The sequence below is a fragment of the Mobula hypostoma genome, chromosome 27, assembly GCF_963921235.1.
Source record: "Mobula hypostoma chromosome 27, sMobHyp1.1, whole genome shotgun sequence".
NCBI lineage: Eukaryota > Metazoa > Chordata > Chondrichthyes > Myliobatiformes > Myliobatidae > Mobula > Mobula hypostoma.
In genome coordinates, this window is record NC_086123.1 from 18,792,944 (window position 1) to 18,817,738 (window position 24,795).

At 38.2% G+C, this 24,795-nt stretch overlaps 1 protein-coding gene across 7 annotated transcripts in view; it reads left to right on the forward strand.

Moving 5' to 3' along the window:
* Positions 1-24,795, forward strand: part of clip1a (CAP-GLY domain containing linker protein 1a) — a 153,988-nt gene that overhangs the window by 66,229 nt on the left and 62,964 nt on the right. For 5 of the 7 annotated variants that reach the window (XM_063034136.1, XM_063034133.1, XM_063034134.1 and 2 more), the window contains exons 5-10: positions 5,390-5,606; positions 6,754-6,951; positions 8,345-8,448; positions 10,358-10,418; positions 16,124-16,228; positions 21,488-22,429. In XM_063034136.1, coding sequence (XP_062890206.1) covers positions 5,390-5,606; positions 6,754-6,951; positions 8,345-8,448; positions 10,358-10,418; positions 16,124-16,228; positions 21,488-22,429 — 1,627 coding nt within the window. The remainder of the gene's footprint in view (positions 1-5,389; positions 5,607-6,753; positions 6,952-8,344; positions 8,449-10,357; positions 10,419-16,123; positions 16,229-21,487; positions 22,430-24,795) is intronic. The other 2 variants (XM_063034135.1, XM_063034140.1) reach the window with 1 other exon arrangement.

Consider the following 24,795-nt stretch of genomic DNA (forward strand, 5'->3'; position numbering starts at 1 on the left):
CAATCGATCATATAACAAAAGTATCTCAGATGAGTAAAAATAATGATTCTTGGTTATATAAGCAATTATTTAGCAAATAACATCATTGCTGATGTCAAATAACAGCATGTAAATGAACCATTAAAAGCAAGAGTTTTAATTTCTTGTGCAAATTGAATGAAATCATTGCACAAATGGTATTAGGAGGAATTGGTTCTTATTGGCAAAATGCCAGATGTTTATTCCAAGGCCAGAAAGGGAATACAGTAAAAGTCACTTTATCTGGCGTACCTGGGGCTTTGGAGTTGACAAACTGGTTTTTTTTTGGACTAATAAGTGGTATTCCTATCAATGTTGCAGCACTCTTTTAATTCACCTTTTTTTTTAAAGATGTCACATGCTGTATAATAAAATTTCCAGTGAACCTGATGAGTTTTTTGGGAGCCTGGGAACTGGGGCCCCAATTAGTTTCAAGGAATCAGCATCTGGTGAGCTAGATGCCACACTATTATGATTTCCAAATACAGTGGATTCCGGTTAATTGGGACACATCGGGAGTACATTTTGGTCCTGTTAAGCAGCTGCCTAAGTTTTTAATGGAAGTGGTTGAAAAGGTATAATGAAGACAAACTTCTGTTTAACTGAGTAACAAATTATGTAACAAATGAAATATAGAACAAATTAGAATATTACCAGTGCTACTACAATACTATAAAACTGTATTAGTTCCTAATAGTTATCAACAGAGCAATTCATCCGGGGTGTGCTGTTGTGTATGGGATGTCCAGGGAAGGGTAGCATCTCTGGCAGAGGAGCTTGTCGTGACCATTCTGGGGCAGTTCACTCACGTTTGGTCCCCATCGGACACTCAGCTTTCATCCATGGCTGCAAGCAACAGCAGCCACACCCCAGTACCAGGTAGGCCAAACCAGGTGAGGGTAGCCAGTGGGCCTCATATCCTGATGAAGTAGGAACTAGCATGGCCTAGCATGTGAAGCCAGATCTGGCGAACTGGGCGGATGAGATCAACAGCAAGATCCAACTACAAAGAAGGCGGTTCTGCAGCTAGTCGTGAAGACCAAAGGGTCTGATAAGGCACAGATTTTTTTTTTACAAAACTGTAAAAGTTTATTTACAACATTTATACACAAGGTACAGACATTCAATATTTACAAGACAGTAAGTATACGCAGAATAACATATTGTTACTACCATCTGTAAAACAGTCAATACCCCTGGAGGCCCACTGCTCCTGGAAGTCCCCCACTGTACCCATTGCAACAGCATGCTCCCTCTCCAAGGACAGCCGGGTATGAATGTATCCTCAGAAAAGGGGCAGGCCGTTGGCCTGGGCAGCACCCTCCACTTTCCACCGCATTGACCCATGAATGGCCATCTTGGCTAGGCCCAGGAGTAAGCCCGCCAGGAGATTCTCTTCACGCCCCATCCCCTTCTAAACTGGATGTTTGTATATTAGGAGTGTGGGACTAAAGTGCCGCCAGAACCTCAGCAGCAGCTCCTTGAGAAACTCAGAGGCGGATGAAAATCATGGTTATCCACTGCAACCAACGAGGACCCCAGTTAGTGATGACTACTCATACCACTGGACCCATACTTCCAAGGACAAGAGTGGAACTGTCCCATTGCAGTGGCTTTTCCACTTTTTAAAAACTCTCCTGCACAGGTTTCACTGTCATCATTGGATACAAAAGACAACCAACATGCAGCCGTCTTCTTTTGATAGGCTGTCAATGAACAAAATCAGCACAGACACCTAGTGTCTAAAATGGACTGTCTTCGTAAAATGCTTTTAGCGATTGCATCCTCCAAGTCTTCAGTTTCGATGTAATGTTCAAGAAGGTTGTCGATACCTTCAAATTCGTCATAGTTTCTAACTTGAAGGAGTGAAATATAGTTTCATTTTCACTCCTAGTCTTTTCTGGCATCTTCAAGCCTAAATGCTTCAAACCACAATGAGCAAAACAGTTCTGAATTGTCTTGCTGCTTATTTCTTGCCTATTATCAGTGACAAAAAACACTGTTTTTTGAATACAAGTGCATGCAAATGACACTATTTTAAAAACTGATCGCTCTAAGCATGGTGGAGTATCTAACGGCCACACAAGTGTATGCGGCTGACACTAGTTAGAAACTGTTTGGCAACAGTTCCCATCCCAAGTAAGTAGTGTAGTGTTCCAAATAAATTAAGGGAATCCTGTTTATTTTCTCAGTTAGTTTTTATTTTTCAAGAATTGTCCCAAATAAGCAGCTGCCCTGATTGTCTGATGGCCCAATTAACAGAAATCCACTGTAATTGAATAGCAGATTGTATTGTATTTTGAATTCTTAATATTAATTTTAGACATTGCTAGTCAGCTGGATCCAAAGGCCATGCATTCAGGAGCTAAGTGGTCCATGACTTTAGTCTGACCATGTTAATGATAAATAGTTAGACAAGAGCTGCAGAAGCACAATGGAAACAAGAAGGAAGTACAGAAAACTTATGATATAGAAGAAAGATAGTCAGCTTAGTGTATCCATGCCAGTGGATACACTAAACTGCATTGAGATTTTCCACTTGTCCCCCTTCCAGACCTCCTGCATCCTTTGAGTGCAAACAAAATACCTCTTCATCCCTTCTTTAATCTTTGTACTATTTATCCTAGTTTTGACCATGTCCTGTTTACTGTCTCCTCATGATTTTCTGTGCCTTCCTCCTTTCCAAAGGGAGCAACATAAGCTTATTCCATCTTTCTTCTTGCTAAAATTTTCCCACCTTGGTGGCATACTCTTAAATTTCCTCTGCATCTTGTATCATGGAAGTAAAAAGTGTGCCTATTACCTCAGGCTGTGGTCACATTAGCATTGTACACAAATCAGCACCTATCTCCCTGTTCTTGTTTTCTGGGCCTCTGCTAATAAAGGAAAAACCCCATAGTCTTTTAACTGTTCTGTTGTATATAAGGATCTGTGGACGTGCACTTGATGAAGAACATCTTTCTGTTCTTTTTCACCTTTGAATGTTCTCCTGTTTATTGTGTGTTCTTTTGCCTTGTTTTACCTCCCCTTCACGTTTCTCTAAATAAAATTCCTTTGGCACTCCTTAACTAAGCCAGCTACATCTTACTGCAGACCACAGACTTTGTCCTCAATGCACACCAGATCATCAGTTTGCGGATTAAATGCAAGCTTTATCATGCTCCCTATTTCTATGCAGAGTAAGTTTGGCCTTAAACTAACCTATCAAAAAGAATAACTAAAATTGGTTCTTACTATGTTAAACATAATTGAGCTAAGATTTCTGCCATAAATTCTTAGTCTATTAATAATCGTTTCACTTGCCTAACCTCATTCTGTAAAACTAAATCCTCAATTATGTTAGACTTGTTAGGTAATGGCTTAAAGTAAAGTTATCACAAATTCTCTTCACTTTATATTGTTAACACTGTCCCACTTAATATTAGGATGGTTAAAATCCCTCATTGTTATTCCCCTAGTATTTTTGCACTTGTCATAAAATTGTTCTTTGATCTGTCTCAGATAGTTTAGGTGTCCACCATAGCCACCTATGAGTGTAGTTGCCCCTTTCCTTATTCTTTGACTTCATATTAGCCTCATTTGATGATCCTTCAAATATATCATCCTTCCCAATGCTATAATCGTTTCTTCAACCGATTTTTATTTCCTCTGTTGTCTGAAGACCCCATAAACAGGAGTGTTAAGATACCATAAGCCATGCTTCAGAAATAGCTGGAATATCATTTGCCACATTCGCTGCACACCTTGCATTTAAATATAAAGCTTTAAACACATTCAGTTTGCTTTTTATATTACTTTCTAAAATTATCTAAATATGACAAGTAACTAGGATTAAGACATTTGGAGAGGAAAGATTTATTTAAATAAGTTTTATCAAGTGGTAAAATACAACTTTAACTGTGTGACTTGCACCTTTCATCGTCAGCAAGAGTCTTAAATTTATTTTGAACCAGTTTTCTGAAACATTATGGTAAATTTGCTGGATTATCATGATGGGTTTAGAAAGTCTGTTTGATTTCCATATCTTGAGAACCTCTGAGATGAGAGAAATAAACAATGGGGCTGAATATGCCATAAATGTAAAGGTATCAGCAATTCCTAACCCTAAAGTTTTTAAATCTTTGAATGGACTGAATCCTGATGCTGTTGTGAGTAATAAGTTTTGGATATTTCTCTGGTGAATTAGTGAAGCAATTGAATGAACTACTGAACAGCCAAAAAAAATCAGAGTTCATTAGTAAACTCTGAAAAGAAAGCTAAGCATTTACAGTATATCATGTATTTTCACAACTGGACCCAAACTACTTCCCACTCATTAAGTTCTTGAAATGTAGTCATTTTGTGTTAGATGATCAATTAAATAATTTTAATTATATTTGTTTGGGAACAGATAATGTCCAGCAGGCATGAGCGGTCTCAACTCTTTCCCAGCAGCGTTACATCTTTGTTTTAAATCAAAGATACTGGCATGTTACCTCACATGGGGGGGAAGGGGTGGTAACATTATCTCACTGTATAACACTCCTTTGGTACTGCATTTAAGCCTTGGTCATGTACACTGCTAAATGCTTGGAGAAGGCTTGAAAACATGAACTAATAAGAGAGACCAGTGTGCTACAGCTGAGGAAAGACGTTCTACTTGTTGCTGCATCATTGCTCTAGTGGCCTGGGTTCAGTACTTGGTTATGTTCTTTGTAGAGCATGTAACTTCTCCCATTGGCCATATAGGTTTTCCTCGGGTGCCTCACTTTCTTTCCATTTCCCAGTAAATGCTGATAGTTCAACTGGCTGCTATAAGTTGCCTTCATGTAGGTTGTTGACTCTAGAACTGGGAGTTAATGGGTTTGTAGAAGGTGGAGGACACAGGAAAATAAGTGGGAATGAGAGCAACGGGAGTGATGTGAGAGCTAGTGTGGAGGCTGTGGTTAAGTATTTTTCTTTGATGTCATAAGAAAAGTGTAATATTTAAAAGTATATTTGTGAATTGCTGATTTTGACCAGTAAGGTTCATCCAGGTTAGTTTTTGAATAAAATATTCATAAACAAAGAGAATAAGTAATGCAAGTTGCCACTGAATGAAATCTTAAAGCTATAAATATAAATGAGCATAAAAGATGTTATTATGGTGGTAAATATTTGTGTATTTTGTGGCAAAAGTGTTAGGTCATTATACCACTATATAGTGTGAACACTCAGTATTGATGGCTAATTTTACCACTCCATATTTCAACAATACAAATTTTAGAATGGTTTAAAGATTTTATGCACTTATTACTAACCCCTCCTCTACTGGCTAACATTAGATAAGTTTCAAAGTACTGTATACAAGTATAAGAAAAAAATAAAAGTATCTGTTTTATTTTTGCTTTAGATACTTTCAGTGCCAGGCAAAGTATGGTCTTTTTGCACCAGTTCATAAAGTTACCAAAATTGGATTTCCCTCAACGACACCAGCTAAAGCCAAGACAACTGTACGGAAAGTAGTAGCTACCCCATCGAATCTCAAGCGGAGTCCCAGTGCATCATCCATCAGCTCTTTAAGCTCTGTAGCATCTTCCATCGGTGGCAGACCTAGTCGATCAGGATTGGTAAGAAATTCAACTGACGCCAAAAGTTGTTTAATCTATCCTGGGGTGCTTTGCAAGATGTTTAAAGTAAAAATTTCAGAGAAGTGTACAAATTCTTCCTGATCCTCTCATTTTGAAGAATTATTTCTAAGGTGTTTAAAGAGTAGAGAAGAATGAGATGGGAATGCCTTATACCTTACAAGGCACGGAGCGAAGACTGTGTGGCGTGCCACAACTCACGCAGACAGTAGGTGGCCGTTGACTCACAAAGAGTTCATTGGCCCTTTGACAGGTTTTGTTTTTAGTCCTGCTGGGTGCCTACACACCCTCCTCCCTGGTTAACCGAAGTGCACCAGGGGGTGTGCTAGTTGAGTCGCCTACAACCCAGCCCGAGACAGGTAGTACTGGGCTATGTGGTACCAGTAGCAAGGCAAGGCCCTGACCTGACCTGACGCCGGCCCCCTAGGCCTGAGTCGACATAGTAGTAGTAGATGGGAAAATTAGCAACAGAAAAGGGGAGAGAGGAGAGAATCAGCGCAAGGCCTTTGGGATGGATAAACAAGAAAGAAAAGGGTGGGGATGCAGAAAGATGTGAAAGAGGAGGTGAGAATGTAAAATATGAGGTCAGGAATCGGGAAAGATGGAAGAGGTGGGAGATTCAGAGAAATGGGTAAAGGTGTGAGAAGAACTGGGGAGTATGGTGCAAAATGGAGGGAAAGAATAAAAAAGGAATGGAATTGGAAGAGAAAAAAGGATACATTGGAAGGGAGCAGGGGAAACTGGAGTTTACAGCAGGAAGGTTGAAGAAATACATTGATTATCCTCAAGTGTTGGGTTGCAAAACTATTTTAGATTTGACGCTAGGGAACCAATCAATGATTTGAAGAGCAAGGGACATTATTTAGGTGACTAAGGGACATTGGCACATCAGAAATCCATTTTTCTTATCATACCAGTAGATTTTTTCAACTAACTAAATAAGTTATGAGACATTTTAAGTGAGTATTTTTCATTGCTGTACTGTGGTAGAGAAAATCACTTTATAGGAGAGAAGACCATTTAAGTGCACAAGGGGGAAATTAAATTTTGCAATCAAAAATAAATCTGCAGTAATAAATGAACTTAACTACTGTTCTAACAAATGGGGTGCCAATTTTTTTTCCTTCAGCTAACAGAAACCTCTTCACGTTATGCAAGAAAAATATCAGGCACCACTGCATTACAGGAGGCTTTGAAGGAGAAGCAGCAGCACATTGAGCAGCTGCTGGCTGAACGAGACCTGGAAAGAGCAGAGGTTGCCAAGGCAACGAGCCACGTGGGAGAAATCGAACAGGAGCTCACGTTACTTCGGACAGGTCACGAACAGGTAAAAGCTTAATGAAACCGTAAGCTTAATTGACAAGTAATAATTTCTTGAAGGTACAATAGAAATTGGATTAAAAAGATCTGTAATTACTGTAAAATAGCTAGCATTAAAGACAGAGGCGAGAATAGATTTGAGGTGCAAATGCTATTAGACGAGATTTACCCATGATTTATTTCATTGAGAGTTTACATGTATTTTCCTAGAGTATGTCTGTTTTATTTGGAGGAAAATAATGGCTTCACGTGAGCTAACAGTGTTGGTGTCCAAATCAGTGTAATGGATCTTTGCCCAAATTTATCGAACACTTCTCTCACCTCCAAACCCACCAACCAATTTTCCTTGTCGATTGCCAGAGTGGGAAGATTCGCTCTAGGTAGGTGTAGCCACAAGAAGCTGCAGATGCTGGAATTAAGAGCAAAAAAGAAAGGTGTAATTGATAAGGAAGCAATGAAAGAAGTCAAAACTGTCTTCCTTCTGACAAAATAATTGGAACACAAACATAACTTAACCAACCTATAATTCATCAGAGAAACAATTGGAAGAACTATTGACAACACTCTTGTCCCAAGCACTGATGCCAGCTAATACAGTATGTTCCGGTATCAACAGGAGATTGCAAGTAAATAAGCAGCATTCATCTCAAGGTTGGTGAGGCAATAGTGAATTAACCACCATGTCAATCAATCCAGTGTCTGCTCTCCATCATTCTTGCCCCTTAATATAATGGCAACACAAATGCTAGTGCTGCAAGGAAATTAACACCAAAGGACTCAAAGACCCCACAAATAAAATTTTCATATTCCCTAAACTACCCTGACATCTACTCTAACTGATACTTGGGAAGAGATTTTTGACTTTTCTACTGCTGAGAACCAAACCTAGTGTGATGAAATGGACCTGGATATCATTGTGCTCTCCAATCATAATTTAAAAACATTCTTTGACTAGAACTGCTATCATGCCACAAGGTGGAAGAAAGCAGACTTATGGACATCTGAAGGCAGAGTACCAACAAAAGAACAGACTGTGAATGAAGTAACAGGTGACCCATCAACTAACTGTTAACGCTAGCGTGTATAGATCTTTTAGATTAGTGAAGATTGTTTTTGCGGCTAAATATTCAAGGATACCTTTTGCTGAGAGCCAAGAATAGAAGTAAGCTTATCAAGAACATTGTAGCACTTAATTGCCTGCTGGAGGGAGGACTTGAATGAGGCATTCGAGTGATCCCTCAATAGAGGCATTTTCCTGATGCAGGTGTCTTGGACTGGATTCTACAACAGTATTATGCATTTGAAAATCATTTTTTGTCTAGAGTGATGGAAAATATAAGAGCCACTTAATCAACCTTCTGTGCTTTCCTGTAGTGTTAACATTCAATTTCTTAATGCAGAATGTATTGGAGATGGAGGCGAAGATGGACCAGTTACGAGCATTAGTGGAGGCTGCTGACAGAGAGAAGGTGGAGCTTTTAAACCAACTGGAGGAAGAAAAAAGGTACAAAGTGCTAAGATAATGACTGAAATAAGTTACTGTGTAATATAGATGAAAAATTGTAAAATGAAACCTATGGAGTCACATTGTTATTTTGTAGAAAAGCACAACGTAGTGTGTGCAGACTCAGAAATCAAGTTATTTTTGAGTTGGAATTGGCTTATCATTGTCACATGTACCTGGTGCAATAAAACGCTTGTCTTGCATTCTGTTCATACAGATTAATTCATTGCACGGTGCATGTAAGTAGTACAAGGTAAAACAATAACAAAGAATAACTTTCTCTACAGAGAATGATTATCTGCATTGCACTATCAGGTGCAAGGTCATAGTGAGTTAGAATATGAAGTTACCGGTCCAGCTTATTGTACTAGAGATCCATTCAGTAGCCTTATAACAGCAGAGTTGAAGCTATCCTCGAGCCTGATAGTACTTGCTTCAAGCTTTTATAGCTTCTACCCAATGGGAGAGGGAAGAAGAAGAGATTGGGTGGATAGAACATTTGATTATGCCACTTGCTTTACTGTGGCAGTGAGAATTATAGACTGGTTTCCACGATGTACTGAGGTGAGCCCACAACTCTCATGATTGTTTAATGTCATTTCCAATGCACAAGTGTAAAGGAGATCAAAATAATTGTTACTGCATATCCATTGCAGCACAAAGAAAGCACAATAAGATAAAGAACACAATAAATAAATAAATATATATACCTAAGATAGCTTGTATATATTGATTGTGTGTCCATAAAATGACTCTAAGTGCAAAGTATCAGTATGTAAAGTGACTCTGACAGGAAATGATAAAGTAGTTGTGGTAGGGTGTGTGGAGAGGTGGAGATGTTGATCAGTCTCACTGCTTGGAGAAAGTAACTGTTTTTGAGTCTGGTGTTCTGGTGTGTATGCAATGTTGCCTTCTCCCTGACGGGAGTGGGACAAACAGTCCATGAGCAGGTTGGGTGGGATCCTTCATGATGTTACTAGCACTTTTTTCTGTATATATGTTCTCGATGGCAGGTAGGCTGGTGCCAGTGATGCGTTGGACAGTTTTCACTACCCGTTGTAGAGCCTTCCTATCTGCCGCAGTGCAGTTTCCATTCCATGTAATGATGCAGCATGTTAGGGTGCTCACCACTGCGCATGTCTAGTAGAATGTGAATATAGATTCCATTGTCCAACTGTCTTCAGCCTCTCTGCAGTTTCAGACAGAGGAGTTGCCATACCAAGACATGATGGATACAAATAGGATGCTTTCTATGCTGCGTCGATTAAAAATTGGTAAGGGTTGACAGGAAAATGTCAAAGTTCCTTAACCTCTGGAAGAAGTAAAGGTATTGTTGAGCTTTGTTGGCCGTGGTATCTACATGGTTGGATCAGGGCAAGTTGGATGGTATCTGCCATAGATTTGTTTCAGCAATAGGTGAACTGGAATGGATTGAGGTTGTCTGTGAGGCTGGAATTAATGTGAGCCATGACCAGCTTCTTAAAACACTTCATGATCGTAATGTCAGAGCCATTAGGTGGTAGTCATTAAGGTCTTAGATAGATAGATAGATTAATCCCGAGGGAAATTTGGTTTTGTTACAGCCGCACCAACCAAGAATAGAGCGTAAATATAGCAATACAAAAAACCCCAACAATCAAACACCAAAATGCAAACTATGCCAGATGGAAAATAAGTCCAGGACCAGTCTATTGGCTCAGGGTATCTGACCCTCTTGAGCTTAACCTTATAGTTTTACCGCAGTACCTATGTAATATATTCCGTATATAAAATGAGAAAAGTTTGTATTTTAAGGAGAGTTTCTTTTTGCTGTAAATTTTTCCTTTTATTAAAGGCCATCAGCCAGTGACAATTTTCCTGCCTGATAGTATTTCATTTTTCTCAAGAATTGCTTCTATTTTACCAACAGAAAAGTGGAAGATCTTCAGTTCCGTGTAGAGGAAGAGTCCATTACCAAAGGTGACTTAGAGGTAATAATTCCCTGGATTTTCAGAGATCATAAGCAAAAAAAACCATTACCATTCTGTCTGGTAACTTGCATGTAACTAAACATGTTTGCATCTAAATACTTAAAAACCAGGGAATAAGGATACTGAATAAGTTTTTCAACACCTTTTGGTCTAAAAGGGATGAGAGGCTGTGAACAGTTCACACTAGTGGCTGAAGACTGCTGATCAATGGAGAACCTGGGCTTACATCTCTAAGCATTCCAAATTATGATTGGGTGATTTGGTTATTTGGCATGGCGCTTTGGCTATGTGGTTGCAGTGGTGGCAAAAATTTCTTGATTAATTAACAGTTATAACCTTATGCCCACAACAAATATTTCAATTTTAAATTATTAACATCATTGTGTTCAATTATGGATGAAAGTTTATTCTGTATGTGTTTAACAAGTTCTATTGCTGCTTCAAAATTGCTTTACATTTAATTTGGATATATTCAAATATTTGAGAATCCCATAAATAAGTGAACTATGCATATAAAACTGGCAGTTCTTGGTCTATTGAATCAAAATTAATTCAACTTTAAGTTTTTTAAGTAGTTGTAGCATTTTTTAATCTCACAGTCATTCATTTTGTAATAACCAGTTCATGAAAAAATCACAAATATGAGGGAAGAAGTAAGAGCTTTAGGAAGCCTTTGATCGGAACTTTTACCAAATACTGAAAGACCATTGGAGTTCAGGTTGAGTGCAGCAACTTTCAGGAGTGGATTTAGGTAATAAATTAAGACACATACACAAATAGTCTTGCTTCTTATTCTTTAACTCTTCAAAGCAATAACTATTTAACCAATGAGAGCTACCTAATCGATTTACTTAGATTTAAGGTGTAATATAGTTTTGGTTGCAAATTTCTAAATGTGCAGTACTACACTAGGATGGAGTATTTATAATCAGTTTGAAGAAAACCTTAGTGAGTTAAATGTTAAATAGACAAACAAAAGATTTGGTGTTTAAAGATCTATAAGTGTCTGAATCAAAATTTTATTATTTGTTTGCAGTTTAAACTATTTTCCATGTGGTTTAAAGAAAACAAAAATAATATTTGCATGAAGAGGAGACCTGACGTTTAACATTAGACACTTTATTGTATTCAGCAGGTCAGCACAAGTCCAGAATGTTTACCAGTTCATTGGAATTTATAGTAGAATGTAAGATTCAGTTCACAGTGCCCTTGTCAGGCAACAGGAAGAGAGTTCTTTAGGCCTGCCCCTACACCATTTCTTCTGGTCTGTAGCCCTGTAGATGGTGGTATTTCAAGTGCTCATTCATTTACTGTTAAATGAGAGAGGTTTTGCCTCCACCTCCTTTTCACATGGAATTCCTTTTTCCTTCACGCTTTAGAAGATTTTTCCACAACCCCCTCTAATCTTCCTATCAGCCCTCTTAAATCTATAGCTCTTGGTTAATGACCTCTCTGTTGTGGAAAATAGATCCTACCTATTCACTGTGTTTCAATTTAAAGTCTCAGCTTTCTCGGCTGAAGAAAACTTTGAACCTGGTAATCCCCTTGTCAATCCGCTCTATATCCTCTCCGGTGTTATCTTCTTATGAAATATAGAAACAATAAAATACTCCTGCTGTGGCCCAACTAGGATTTTTCATTGCTCCTGCTCTTAAGTTCTATATCTCGCACAATAATGAATAATATCCATTCTTTCAGGCACCCTCAACACAGATTACCATTTTTGGATTCTAACAGGGCCTATTCTTTCCTTTGTTATCCTTCTGTCTTCTGTGTATTACAGAAACTAATTGGAATGTTTTTTGATTTAACTTGCTAATATTTTTCATGGACATTCTTTACCTCCCTAATTTTGTTTTTAATTTTATCATAGCACACTCTAGCCCTGCTGCAAACCTGAGCTGATGAACTTGTGAAGTGTTTTTTTTTATTTTTTCCTCCTTTTGTACAATATGCAATTTAACATCCAGGGAAACTTGAATTTAGGCATCTCACTCTTTTCCTTAGTAAGACATATTTACACAAGTTCCTTCCAGCTGACCAGCTGCATTCCTATATAACCCAAGTCCAAAGTGTACCCTTTAAACCAGCAGTGTGCTAAATGAAACTGAATTTAGTAAGTTCAAATCAAATAACTATCATAGAATTGTTATAAGAAACAGAAATGGGCAAAATGAATCTGAGGAACTCTTTAACCAAATCCTGCCAGTTTTACCTGAAACTTTGGATGTCTTCAAAAATAGTGCTGTTTAAATGCAGTAATTCTAATATAAGGATGGTTCTGCCATTCGGTAGAAATGTGGTGATTGCTGTTGGATCATCAATGTAAAAGGTGATATTACCTACAAGGTAATGGTCAGAATTTAATTATAAAATATAAAATATATTTGGCAAGCTATGTTAAAGCATAACTAACATATTGCTAATCTAGTACAGGAATTTGGGCAATCCCTGGGGTCTCAAATTCAAATGCAAATGAATTTCATAATTTAGAAACTAATGCATTCCTGTATCATGCAGAAACATGCATTTTACCTCTTCCAATGTCTCTGCTGATTAATCCTACAAGTCCCTGGACAACAACAACCAGTAAAATTCTTGTTTTGATTCACAAACAACGCAGCAATAACTTATCACAGCAGAAGAATAAATTAGTTGCAGCTAACATTTTGCACTTGGTGGATTCACATTTTGGTCTGGTTATCCTCCTAAAATAGACAAAGTGTAAATGATGAGGACTGATACCGGGGGTTGAAGTGCTTTTCCCAGTCAGGTTGCAGCTGATGCACATTCTTGTAGGAATCTGAACAATGGAAAACAAATTAGGCACTGGGAATATGCTTCTGGATCCATGTTCTTTAAGGAGGAAATTACTGCAGGAAAGGAAAGAATAAAATCATCAAGAAAACAGTGTGTATTTGTGGGTTACAGTCTTTCTTGAAATGTAGATTAAAGCAAAATGGATTGGTTGGTATAGGGGTGATTTCTTTTTAGGCTGGTAGTGTAATCTTCAGAGTGATGCTAAGTGGGGATCAATGTATGCAAGGATTATAGCGACTTTCCTACTGTTTCCTCATTAAAATTAGATTAAAAGGAAGTGGCGTGTAGAAGACAGGTGAAGACATCCAATGTTTAAAGTTTCTAATTTGAGTAACCCAAAATTCTGCTCAAAACCAAATACCAGAACTAACTGCAGTAATTGTTTTCTCAGCATTGACTATGCATGTTGCTTTCACAGCTGCAAAGAATGAAATGCATTATCTATGACGACGAGTAACTGCTGTAAACCCCTCTTATTGGTTTATAACTAGTTTTGCTATTACTGTTTGACTGTACTTAAAACGACAGTCTTCCTGAGCAGCAATTGATGAAGGCAGGTTACTCAGTTTCTTGCTTATTTTTAAAACATAGGTTTCATAGGCATCAAAGGAAAATTATCCATGGCAGTTTAAGTTTTATGCGACACTTGGATTTTGATTTGTTTACTCACAGTGAAACTTCAAAACACCTTCATGCATTTCATGAGGCCCATCTACATAGTTAATTCTGACACCTGTGAGATTTGATTTAGTGGTCAACAAGTCTTTTCCTGCTAAACCTGCCACTCCACATCTTTGCTATGTTCTAGAAACTGGACAACTGTGGAGAAAGATTATAGCAAAGAGAAAATATTCTGCTGTTTAATCTGGATTTCCTGCATGCATCTATATTTGACCAAATTATTTCATGTAAACAGAGGCTAAAATATCTCTTAAACACCATATTTACTCTCCAAATTAACATCACATTTACACAGAAATGTGAATGTTGACTAAGGTCAAATATTATTTAAAGGTACCCCCATTGTTACTCAAGGTTTTCTTCAAATGTGGGTCTTTTCCCCCTTTATTTGCAGCCAGTAGCTTTCCATTAGGAATTATTCAGAACCCAGATTTTTGTTATATTTATTTAAATTATATAATGTTGATTTTGAAATTAAACTGATAAATTTAATCACTTGTTTGGATTAAGGCCACCATCATTTCAAAATTTGAAATTTTTCATTAAGCACTTTCTTATACTTCTCAAAATTCACCTGAAGCAGATGTTAATTGTGCTGATTGAATCTACATTGTTTCATTGGCCATTGCCAGTGCTGACTACCTTTTTAGTTCTAGTGTTCTGAATTCCTGTTCATATCCAGCAATATCAGGCATCAGCAGACCTTGCATTTTCCCTTTGAGAAAAGCCTAGCATGAAATGATGAATATTTGAATAGCATTCTAAGTGATTGAACATCCTTGAAATTCATTTGCGTTACTTTGTGCTGCCAAAATATATTTAATCAATCAAATTCTCTTGAACCATTTATTTCTTTCATTAACATGCCAATTTAATCTGAACCATCATTTTGATATATCAGATTTTGTAAATACAATAAAGAAAAGTGTGTACAGCATTTCATTTTGTATGTACATCAGATTATATGGAAAGCTAATGGATTTAAATGTAATGACTCAAAGATTGCTAGACGTAGAACTGATTAAAAGTGAAAAATAATTTCAGACTATTCTGTGAGATTCATTGCACTTTCATGTTGAAAGTGAAGGAGCTGCCACTGTTTTAAAAATCTTGTCACTTGCTCTTGTTCCTTTTGTATTATAACCATTGTGGAATTAAACTACAGTCAAATTATCCTTTTCTCACTAAAAATTAAACTAGCCATCAGCTGTTCATATTGACTTAAGGCCTTTGGATGGGTCCAAGCAAGCCCTTTAAAGATCTAAATATTCAATTTTATCACAGGTACTGTAATTTAGTTCCTTCATAATTGTGCAAAGTAGCCTTGCATAGTAATCCTTGTATTGATGCTGAAGCATCATTTGATAGGATGGCTGAAGTAGTTGCTGTTCAAGCCCATCTTGTTTGGTCACTATTGGAATTTTAGTTGTGTATCTTTCAGGCAGTCCCCTTGTGTGCATCTAGACTAAAAGTACAATCATAAATCCCTTTTTCAAAATCTCCCAAAACTAGCTATTTAAAACAAATTAATATGATTTTGTAATGACCCCACAAGTTATGAAAGATTAACGTTTCTCAGTAATACGCATGGAAAATCAACTCCAAACCCAAGTGCAATGAAGACCTATTGCATTTTTTTGAATGCATGATGAGAAATTCACTTTAGTTTATGATACAAGTGAAGTCACAATCAAATTACTTAAAATATACATCAGTACAGGAAACTCCAAGGAAAAAAATATTTTGAGGGATTTTGTGTTTTTCTCTTGATTTACTCTTAGGATATTTTACTGTTTTAAGGTGTAAATCCTGTTTCTGAATAGTTAGACCGATGTTTCAAATACAGAAGTACAAGGGGTTTACAGTAGTAAACTAAAATTTAAATATTAACTGTTCTGATTTGAACAATACTGATATTAAACTGTGCACTGACTGCATGAAACTTTTGAATCTGCCTTTTTAAAACTGTGTTTCTTTTAATTGTTTCTCATTTATCCTTGCCAGTATATACTTCTGATACCATTTTCCATTAAACATTTCTGTTTGCTTCTAATTTATTTCTCTGTCCATTTACCCTTTGCTTTCCTAACTATTATAAAAGGCAGAAGGTGCTGGTGCATAAGCCTGCATGTGGCTCCCTCCTGTCGTGCTGGCATGTGATGGTGGCACTGGTGTGTTCTCTTCCTCTCCCTTTTTACTAACAGACGCAGACCAAACTGGAGCATGCCCGCATTAAGGAGCTTGAACAGAGCCTGCTCTTTGAAAAGACCAAAGCTGAAAAACTCCAGAGGGAGTTAGAAGACACTAGGGTAATGGATTTCACAGTTTCAATGAGCTCCATTCAATTATCAGCATGTACCCAAAATGGATATAAGTTGCTAACATTAACATTGTTGTATCACTTTATCCCTGCAAGAGACATTTACCACTTAGCTAAGGACATTTTAAAAATTATTTATATGTATTGTAGAATGAGATTTTGCTATGTGTATCTTTAAAGAATTTTTTGCTTTTCTGGTATGTTACTTGTTGATATCTGCTTACTCCAAGCCCTGCCTTAAATGAGGAGGCTAACTGACTGTCTGCTCACAAACTATCAACAAAGGGAACTTTTTGTGGGAGATCTTCCAGGTTAATATCCTTCAATTTTCTGACTCTTTCTCAGAAAAATGCTTCCACACTGCAACTTCCAGAAGACATAGCTGAAAGCAATTGTTAATGGGTGCAGTCCCACATTCTACCACAGAGTGGTGCATTATGTCAGAGTATCACTGTGATAAGTGTCATCTTTATAGTTGGTTACATTTGGACAATGATAAATATATATTTTAATTCAGTTCAGGAAATAAAATATATTTTAAAGATTAAGATGACTCTATAAGTCAATACTTTTTTGGAAGATGAGTATCATCTCCAAAGAAATGTGAAGAACTGTTTCCTTGAATTGTGATCTAGTTCCAACAGTTAGTTTCATGTGGTGCACCTACTACCTTATGCTGCACTATTTTCAAACCAGATTGATCTGGCGATGCATTTTTATTTTGACATGTTTCTTTTTTTTTAAACCTCCGTCACCTGTTTGACTGGTCACGCCAGGCATTTCACAGTAATAGTAAAAAGCTGACTGATGCCCTGTGGTTTTCTGCAGTTTAGTTCCTCTCCCTGGCCAGTGGTATTAAGCTGAATTAGTTGCTCAAAGGTTCTATAACCTTTCTATTTACATGATCATATCACTTAACTCCATAAACTCAACTTTATCTGCTCCTGCAAAAGCCTATCTTGTGCTGAAACACTACACTATACTTCAATAACTCCTACTTCTACTCAGAATCAATTTGGACACCCCAGTAACCCATTACCATAACATAATTCAGGCAAGTCCTGTTACCCATCACACTGTAGTTGTTTGCCTATACTTACTTCCATTGCATTGACGCCATGAATAGAAAGTTCTTATCCTTGTTTACATGGTCTTATCTAACCCTATGTAGCCTCAAGCAGTACAACTGTGCTTTGAGAATTTAAGATCTCCCTACTTTGGCGGTTTTTACATTGACCACTACTTTCCCCCTCATTATTGGCAGCCATGCCTTCAACTGTCTAGATTGTAAGCTGTGGAAATCTGTTTCAATCACTCCTGTCTGTGTCTCACTCCTCCTTTAATAACCTCTTAAAATCTAGCTCTTTGATTAAAGCCTTCAGTCCAGCCAGCAAAAGTCTCTTACTTCAGCTACAATATATTGCAGCTGATAAATGCATTTCTGCTTGGCATTGACACTGCACCAAAACATGAAAAAAATGTTTGAGGGAAAAGGTTTCGGATTTGGTAGAGATTGGCACACAATTCATCTTGGGTGGAATTTGAATGTGTACAGCTATACAAAATAATATTGTATGAGTTTCATCTATGTTTTGCAATTACTTGACAATATAAACTATAACACTTCGAAGCAGAATTAGCTATCGAAAACGATTAAGTACACAGTTAAGATCTTAAATGTTAGCAGCAATTTCCTTCTCATCCTAATTTTTTTTTACTTTATCAAAGCTGTTTGTTTTCATGGATCCTATTCAAGATGGAAACTCCTGCTTGCAGTTCAACATAAACACTTTCATGCACAAAATGGCTGATTTTGCCTTTTGTGACTTCAGATACCGTGTTTAACTATGGGTCAAATTGAATTCTCTTTCAAAAGCTACATTATTTAATCCTTAGGAAGAGGTGCAGTCGACGTTTCAGGCCGAGACCCTTCGTCATGACTAACTGAAGGAAGAGTGAGTAAGGGATTTGAAAGTTGGAGGGGGAGGGGGAGATCCAAAATGATGGGAGAAGACAGGAGGGGGAGGGATAGAGCCGAGAGCTGGACAGGTGATAGGCAAAAGGGGATACGAGAGGATCATGGGACAGGAGGTCCGGGAAGAAAGACAAGGGGGGGGGTGACCCAAAGGATGGGCAAGAGGTATATTCAGAGGGAGAAAAAGGAGAGTGAGAGAAAGAATGTGGTGAGGACCAGGGGAACCCTATTCCTAGTGGGGTGGTGGGAGGATGGAGTGAGAGCAGATGTACGTGAAATGGGGGAGATGCCTACCACCCTCACTTACCACCCCACCAGCCTCCGGGTCCAACATATTATTCTCCGTAACTTCCGCCACCTCCAACGGGATCCCACCACTAAGCACATCTTTCCCTCCCCCCCTCTCTCTGCATTCCGCAGGGATCACTCCCTACGCAACTCCCTTGTCCATTCGTCCCCCCCATCCCTCCCCACTGATCTCCCTCCTGGCACTTATCCGTGTAAGCGGAACAAGTGCTACACATGCCCTTACACTTTCTCCCTTACCACCATTCAGGGCCCCAAACAGTCCTTCCAGGTGAGGCATCACTTCACCTGTAAGTCGACTGGGGTGATATACTGCGTCCGGTGCTCCCGATGTGGCCTTTTATATATTGGCGAGACCCGACGCAGACTGGGAGACCGCTTTGCTGAACATGTACGCTCTGTCCGCCAGAGAAAGCAGGATCTCCCAGTGGCCACACATTTTAATTCCACATCCCATTCCCATTCTGACATGTCTATCCACGGCCTCCTCTACTGTAAAGATGAAGCCACACTCAGGTTGGAGGAACAACACCTTATATTCCGTCTGGGTAGCCTCCAACCTGATGGCATGAACATCGACTTCTCTAACTTCCGCTAAGGCCCCACCTCTCCCTCGTACCCCATCTGTTACTCTTTTTTATGCACACATTCTTTCTCTCACTCTCCTTTTTCTCCCTCTGAATATACCTCTTGCCCATCCTCTGGGTCACACCCCCCCCTTGTCTTTCTTCCCGCACCTCCTGTCCCATGATCCTCTCGTATCTCCTTTTGCCTATCACCTGTCCAGCTCTCGGCTCTATCCCTCCCCCTCCTGTCTTCTCCTATCATTTTGGATCTCCCCCTCCTCCTCCCACTTTCAAATCCCTTACTCACTCTTCCTTCAGTTAGTCCTGACGAAGGGTCTCGGCCTGAAACGTCGACTGCACCTCTTCCTATAGATGCTGCTTGGCCTGCTGTGTTCACCAGCAACTTTGATGTATGTTGCTTGAATTTCCAGCATCTGCAGAATTCCTGTTGTTTTTTTTTTATTTAATCCTTTCTGTTTCCATAATTGTTGAGTTGGTGAGTGATGGCTATTACTGACTTACAATGTACTCCAGGCTGCAAGGAGCTCATCAAAGGAGAGAAATAAAAGTAAGAGTGAACAGGATGTCCAAATTATGAAATGTTTCCAACAGTTTTAAAATTTAAACTGAATTTTGGTGCAGTAGAGTATAAACTCAACATGCTTCTCATAAATCTTGAAATAGATTTGGTATAGGAAGTTTCTTCCAACCACGTTAAATGCAAGGAAGCAGACTTTTTAAGGAGATAAGTAATACTCTGTCACCTGAGTGATCATCAGATATGGAGTGAGTTTGATGATTAAGTGGTTCTGGAGTCATGGCATAGCATACACTGATGAGTTGCAAGTGGGGATGGGGAGTGGATTTGGGTGAAAGTAGGAAGTATGGAGCATTTGAAAGAGCAGCAGAAGGCCATTTCTCCCAAACTGCAAGAAATGTTCAGGCTGTCAACAAAGCCCAGCCACCTTCAGTTGCATTATCAATGATCCTGCTTCTATCATAAGGTCAGGAGTTGCAATCTTCGCTGGTTTTACAATGTTCACTTCAATTTACAATTCAGCAAATGAAGCAGCAACCTATGTCTCCATTTAGCGAAACTTGTTAACATTGATGCATGTGCTATTAAGAGGTTCATAACATTCATGCCAAACATTGACATCCCCCACAAGTAAGAGTCTCGGCTCCCTATATTTGATTTGAGAATACAACACCATTCCTTCATTGTTCCCCCATCACCATGAACAACACGCTTTCAAGATGATGGTTCACACTACCAGCTCACAGCACTTAGGGATGAGCTATAAATGCTGGCTTTATACCTGAGGGGAAAAAGTAGTAAGAATATACTGCATCGTAATTTGCTTTTATTTCCTCCCCCCCACCCCCCCATTCCTCCTGAAAGCACTTTAGATAGGATATAATGGTACTTTATCCAAGTGACAATTTCTCGTCCACATTCTCGTGGTGATAATATGTAATCTGGCATACACAAGTTTGCACATATTTCAGCTTTAGCAAAAAAAAAAGCAGGAATACACAGAGCAGCAATTTTGGATTTCTTTGTTTTTAATTAACCCCCTCAAAATTCTGAGGAACTATGGCATGTTCATCTTTACTGCTAGGATCAATTCGTTCAGCAAAGACTGGGAATATATTTTTTTTTATTGGTTGAATATGTTTATAGAAAAAATCTTATCATCCCACTAGAGTAACAAGCTGGGTAAGTTTTTTTTTACTGTATATATGGATCTTGTTTTGTTATTTTATGCATTTTAATGTAACCCACACTAGGGCCCATATAGCAAAGGTACCCAAGGGTATCAGTGGCCATGGAATTTTATGGAAACATGAAACACACCACCCACAGCCTCTAACACTCTCCTTTCTCCTGGGGATTGTGAAGCTTGGTTTAATGCAATTCTATAACCATCAATCGCCCTCTGGTACTTTTCCCACATTCCCATTTTTCATGTGTCCCAACTGTGAAGCCCAGATGCCTTTTGGGTATTACATCCAACCCGTTTGTGTTGGCAATCAGATTTTGTATTAGTTTTCACTGCAGAGTGCTCAAAGTGAGGGCCCTATCTGAATTTTTGGTCCCAATCAAGCTGCATGCTGTTTGAATTAATATACGGTAGTTCCACATTATTCTTTTTCCACACATCTACTAATTTATGTTCTACATTAAACTTTAAAATGTATTTGTTAAAGCCTATTGAGCCTACTGGCCAATATGAACCTTTGATTATATGGTAAGGCTATTGAATAATGTAGTAATTTGTATAATGAAAATGAATAATATTAAAATGGTTTTAGCTTTTATAATATTGTAAGGGAATTAGGGAATGTATATTTCATTTTGTTAAATTTGTGTTTCATGGTGGGGGGGATTGTACTTCAGGTGGCTACTGTGTCTGAGAAGTCACGGATTATGGAGTTAGAAAGGGATCTAGCATCGCGCACAAAAGAAGTCTCAGAGCTTCAACAAAGACTTGTGAGCATTGACGTTTCTGGTAATGTGGAGAGTGCTCCTTTGTTGGAAGAAATATCTTGTTTGCGAGATAAGCTTGCAACATTGAACAAAGAACATCAAAGTGAACTTAAGACATTGAAAGAAAAACTTGAAAGCTCAGAGGAAGATCACCAAAAGGTACTTCAACAACTGCAGGCTGCAACTGAAAAGGTATCCAAGGAGAACATGACTCTCAAGTCCAAATTGGATCAAGCTACTAATGAAAACTCAGAGGTGGTTAGTCTGTGGAAAAGTAAGCTAGAGTCTGCAATAGAGTCTCATCAGCAAGCCATGCAGGAACTCAAGTCTTCTTTCAGTAAAGGAGCAGATTCCCAAACTACAGAGCTTCTAGAGCTGAAGAGTAACTTAGAAAAGCTGAAAGCCGACCATCAATTGGAACTTGAGAATATTAAAATTCAGCAAGATAATGAAAAGTCAACCTACCTAAAAGAAACAGAAGATTTAAAATCTCGGCTATCAGAAATCACTTCAGAAAAGGAAAAAGATATAGATAATCTCAAGTCACAACTGGAATATGCTACAAATCAGCACTTGGTAGAAATGGAAGAAACTTTGACAAAACTACAGGAAACCAAAGACAAGTTACAAGAATTGCAAATTTTGCAGTCTAAGAGCAATGAACAGGCACAAATTGTTGAGGAATTAACAGCAAAAGTGGCAGCAGCAGAACAAAAGGTGATGGGTTATGAATTGCTACAAGAAGTTGAAGCACAAGAAAGAGAAGAGATCAAAAGACTTGAAGAGAAGCTTGCAGCTGTTGAGTCAGAGTTGAAAATCCGTGAATCTGTAAAGCTTTCTGAAGAGAGCAAGGTTAGTATATGCTTTTTCCATCTTTTATTCAAAAGTCATCTATGAAATAGAGGGTTAGAATGATTGAAACTTGTAATTTTTTGTTGTATATTTTGTCCATTTAGTGTAGTTAGAAAGACGTTTCCTTAAACATAACAGTTTAAGTGCATATTTTCTTCAAAAGTAAAGACATAATCCAAAAGCTAAGCTTTTGTTCAGTTTGATTTGGGTTTAAAAATTGATGAATCAGGAAAAAACCTAATCTATGATATTAAGGAGCTCTAACTGATATAAAGACTAATTATTCAGGCTTTTGCATGTATACTTATGCTAAATGTAAGCAAGTTTAAATTCTGAACTATATTGCATTAATATGGTTTCATTATGCACACTTCTGAAGATTTCATTGTACACATCTGAAGATTTGTTTCCCTTAGTTAATATAATTTTCAATAATTTGTGTATATTGATTTAGTATAGTTATCAAAAAGAAGATTATGTTAATCAAAGTTCCTATAATAAAAGTAGTAAATGCAAGAAATGCTTGAGTAAATCAGGCAGTATAACAAAATTACCATTTGTTATTGATCTTTTGTTAGAACAAGTTAGAGATTTAAAATACTTCAATGAAGTACAGATGAAAGAAAGAATGGTCTTTGAAAGGCAGGAGAAATTAAAATTAGAACATAAAAACAAGGAGCTGTCGGCCACTTAGCCCTTCAAACCTGCTCCATGCTTCATTAAGATTGTGATTTTCCTTCCGCAATGCCATTTTGTGCCACTTTCCCGACATCCTTCAATTCCCATAATTCCAGAAATGTATTGATTTCTACTATGAATTAACTCAATTATTTGGCATCCACAGTAATCCAGGTAGGGAATTCCAAAAATTCAGCACTGCCTGCGTGACAAAATTGCTCCTCATTTCAATCCTAAGGACAGTTCCTTATTTGGAGATCATGACCCTGATTCTAGACTCCTCGGCCAGGGAAAAAGTCCACTCTGCATTCACTATACTGAGCCATGTCAGAATGTAGTAGGTTTCAATAAGAAAATCCCCTCTTGGAAGCAGGCTGGTGAATCTTTGATGCACTCCCTTTACACGTGGTATATAATTTTTAAATAAAGAAATCAAAAGGTGCAGTTTTAATGTCCCCATATAATTGCAATGAGACGATGTTATTCCTGTATTCAAATCCTTTTGCAATAAAGGCCAAAATCCCTTTGCTCTTCCCTAATCACTGATGGATGTAGAGGTCCCTTTGAACATCAACATTCTCTCACCACTTAAAATAAATTGTCTTTGTTTCGTGCACCAAAATGACAAAAAGGAAAGGTACGTCGCATCCGGAGTTTCTCCGGTTAGCGGACGATTTCCCTCCACGCTTCTCTGACGTAGTGGGGAATTGCGTACGAGGCAAGTTACAAACAAAATGGAGAAGTGTCAAGAGAGAGGCAACATTGAAATAGACACTTTTGCCTATCCAGTCTATGTTGTTCATCAGCCACTGATCCGATACTGATCCTATTATATTCTCCCTGGGTTTTAGTCAACATCCACTCACATTCTGTCACTCGCCGACACACTGGGGGCAGTTCACAGTGACTGATTCATCAGTGTGCAATGTGAGAGAAAGCCAGGAGCACCCACAGGAAACAAGCAGTCATGGGGGGAATGTGCAAACTCCACAAAGTCACCGCCCAGAGTCAGGATTCAACCTGGTTCTCTGGCAGTATACCAGCTGCATACTAGTGAAGTAGACAGTAAAATCTATTTAAAAAAAAAATACCAGACAGATCAACACTTACAACCTATCTCAATATGATCTGTTTCTGACTTAAGTTGATTAGGCTGAGCTGGCTACTTGTATTGAGTTCTGATCTTGTAACCTCTCATGTTGTACTCCAAGGTTCGGTTCATGCTATTAAACCATCTCTGGATCCCTCTTCATACTCACTTTCTGGTTCTTTGTTCAATTATAATTGTAGGCCCTGTGCTCACATGCACATGGACACAGTATTGTTCAATACATAATAACTTTAATCTGTTTTCTTGTGATATTCTGAGTGTTTTCAATGTCCGATCTCAGTCACACATCTCGTCCATAGTTCACACACTACTGATTTGTAATCACTTGTCTAATCAAAGCTGGGATTTCCACTTGTACTGCTGTCCCTGCCTGTTTCTTGTTTATCGTATTCAGCCCAATGTCCCTCCTTCTATTTGGAGCTGCTTTTGTTCGTTCTATTTGTCCCTGTCTGGCCTCAATAACTTGTTCTGCTGTCTCTTGCTACATTTCTTTTGTAATTGTCCCTAATTTGTAATAACAGCATTAGGGAAATATTCATTTCTCATCCTGCTTGATTAACAAAGTTTGCATTCAGGT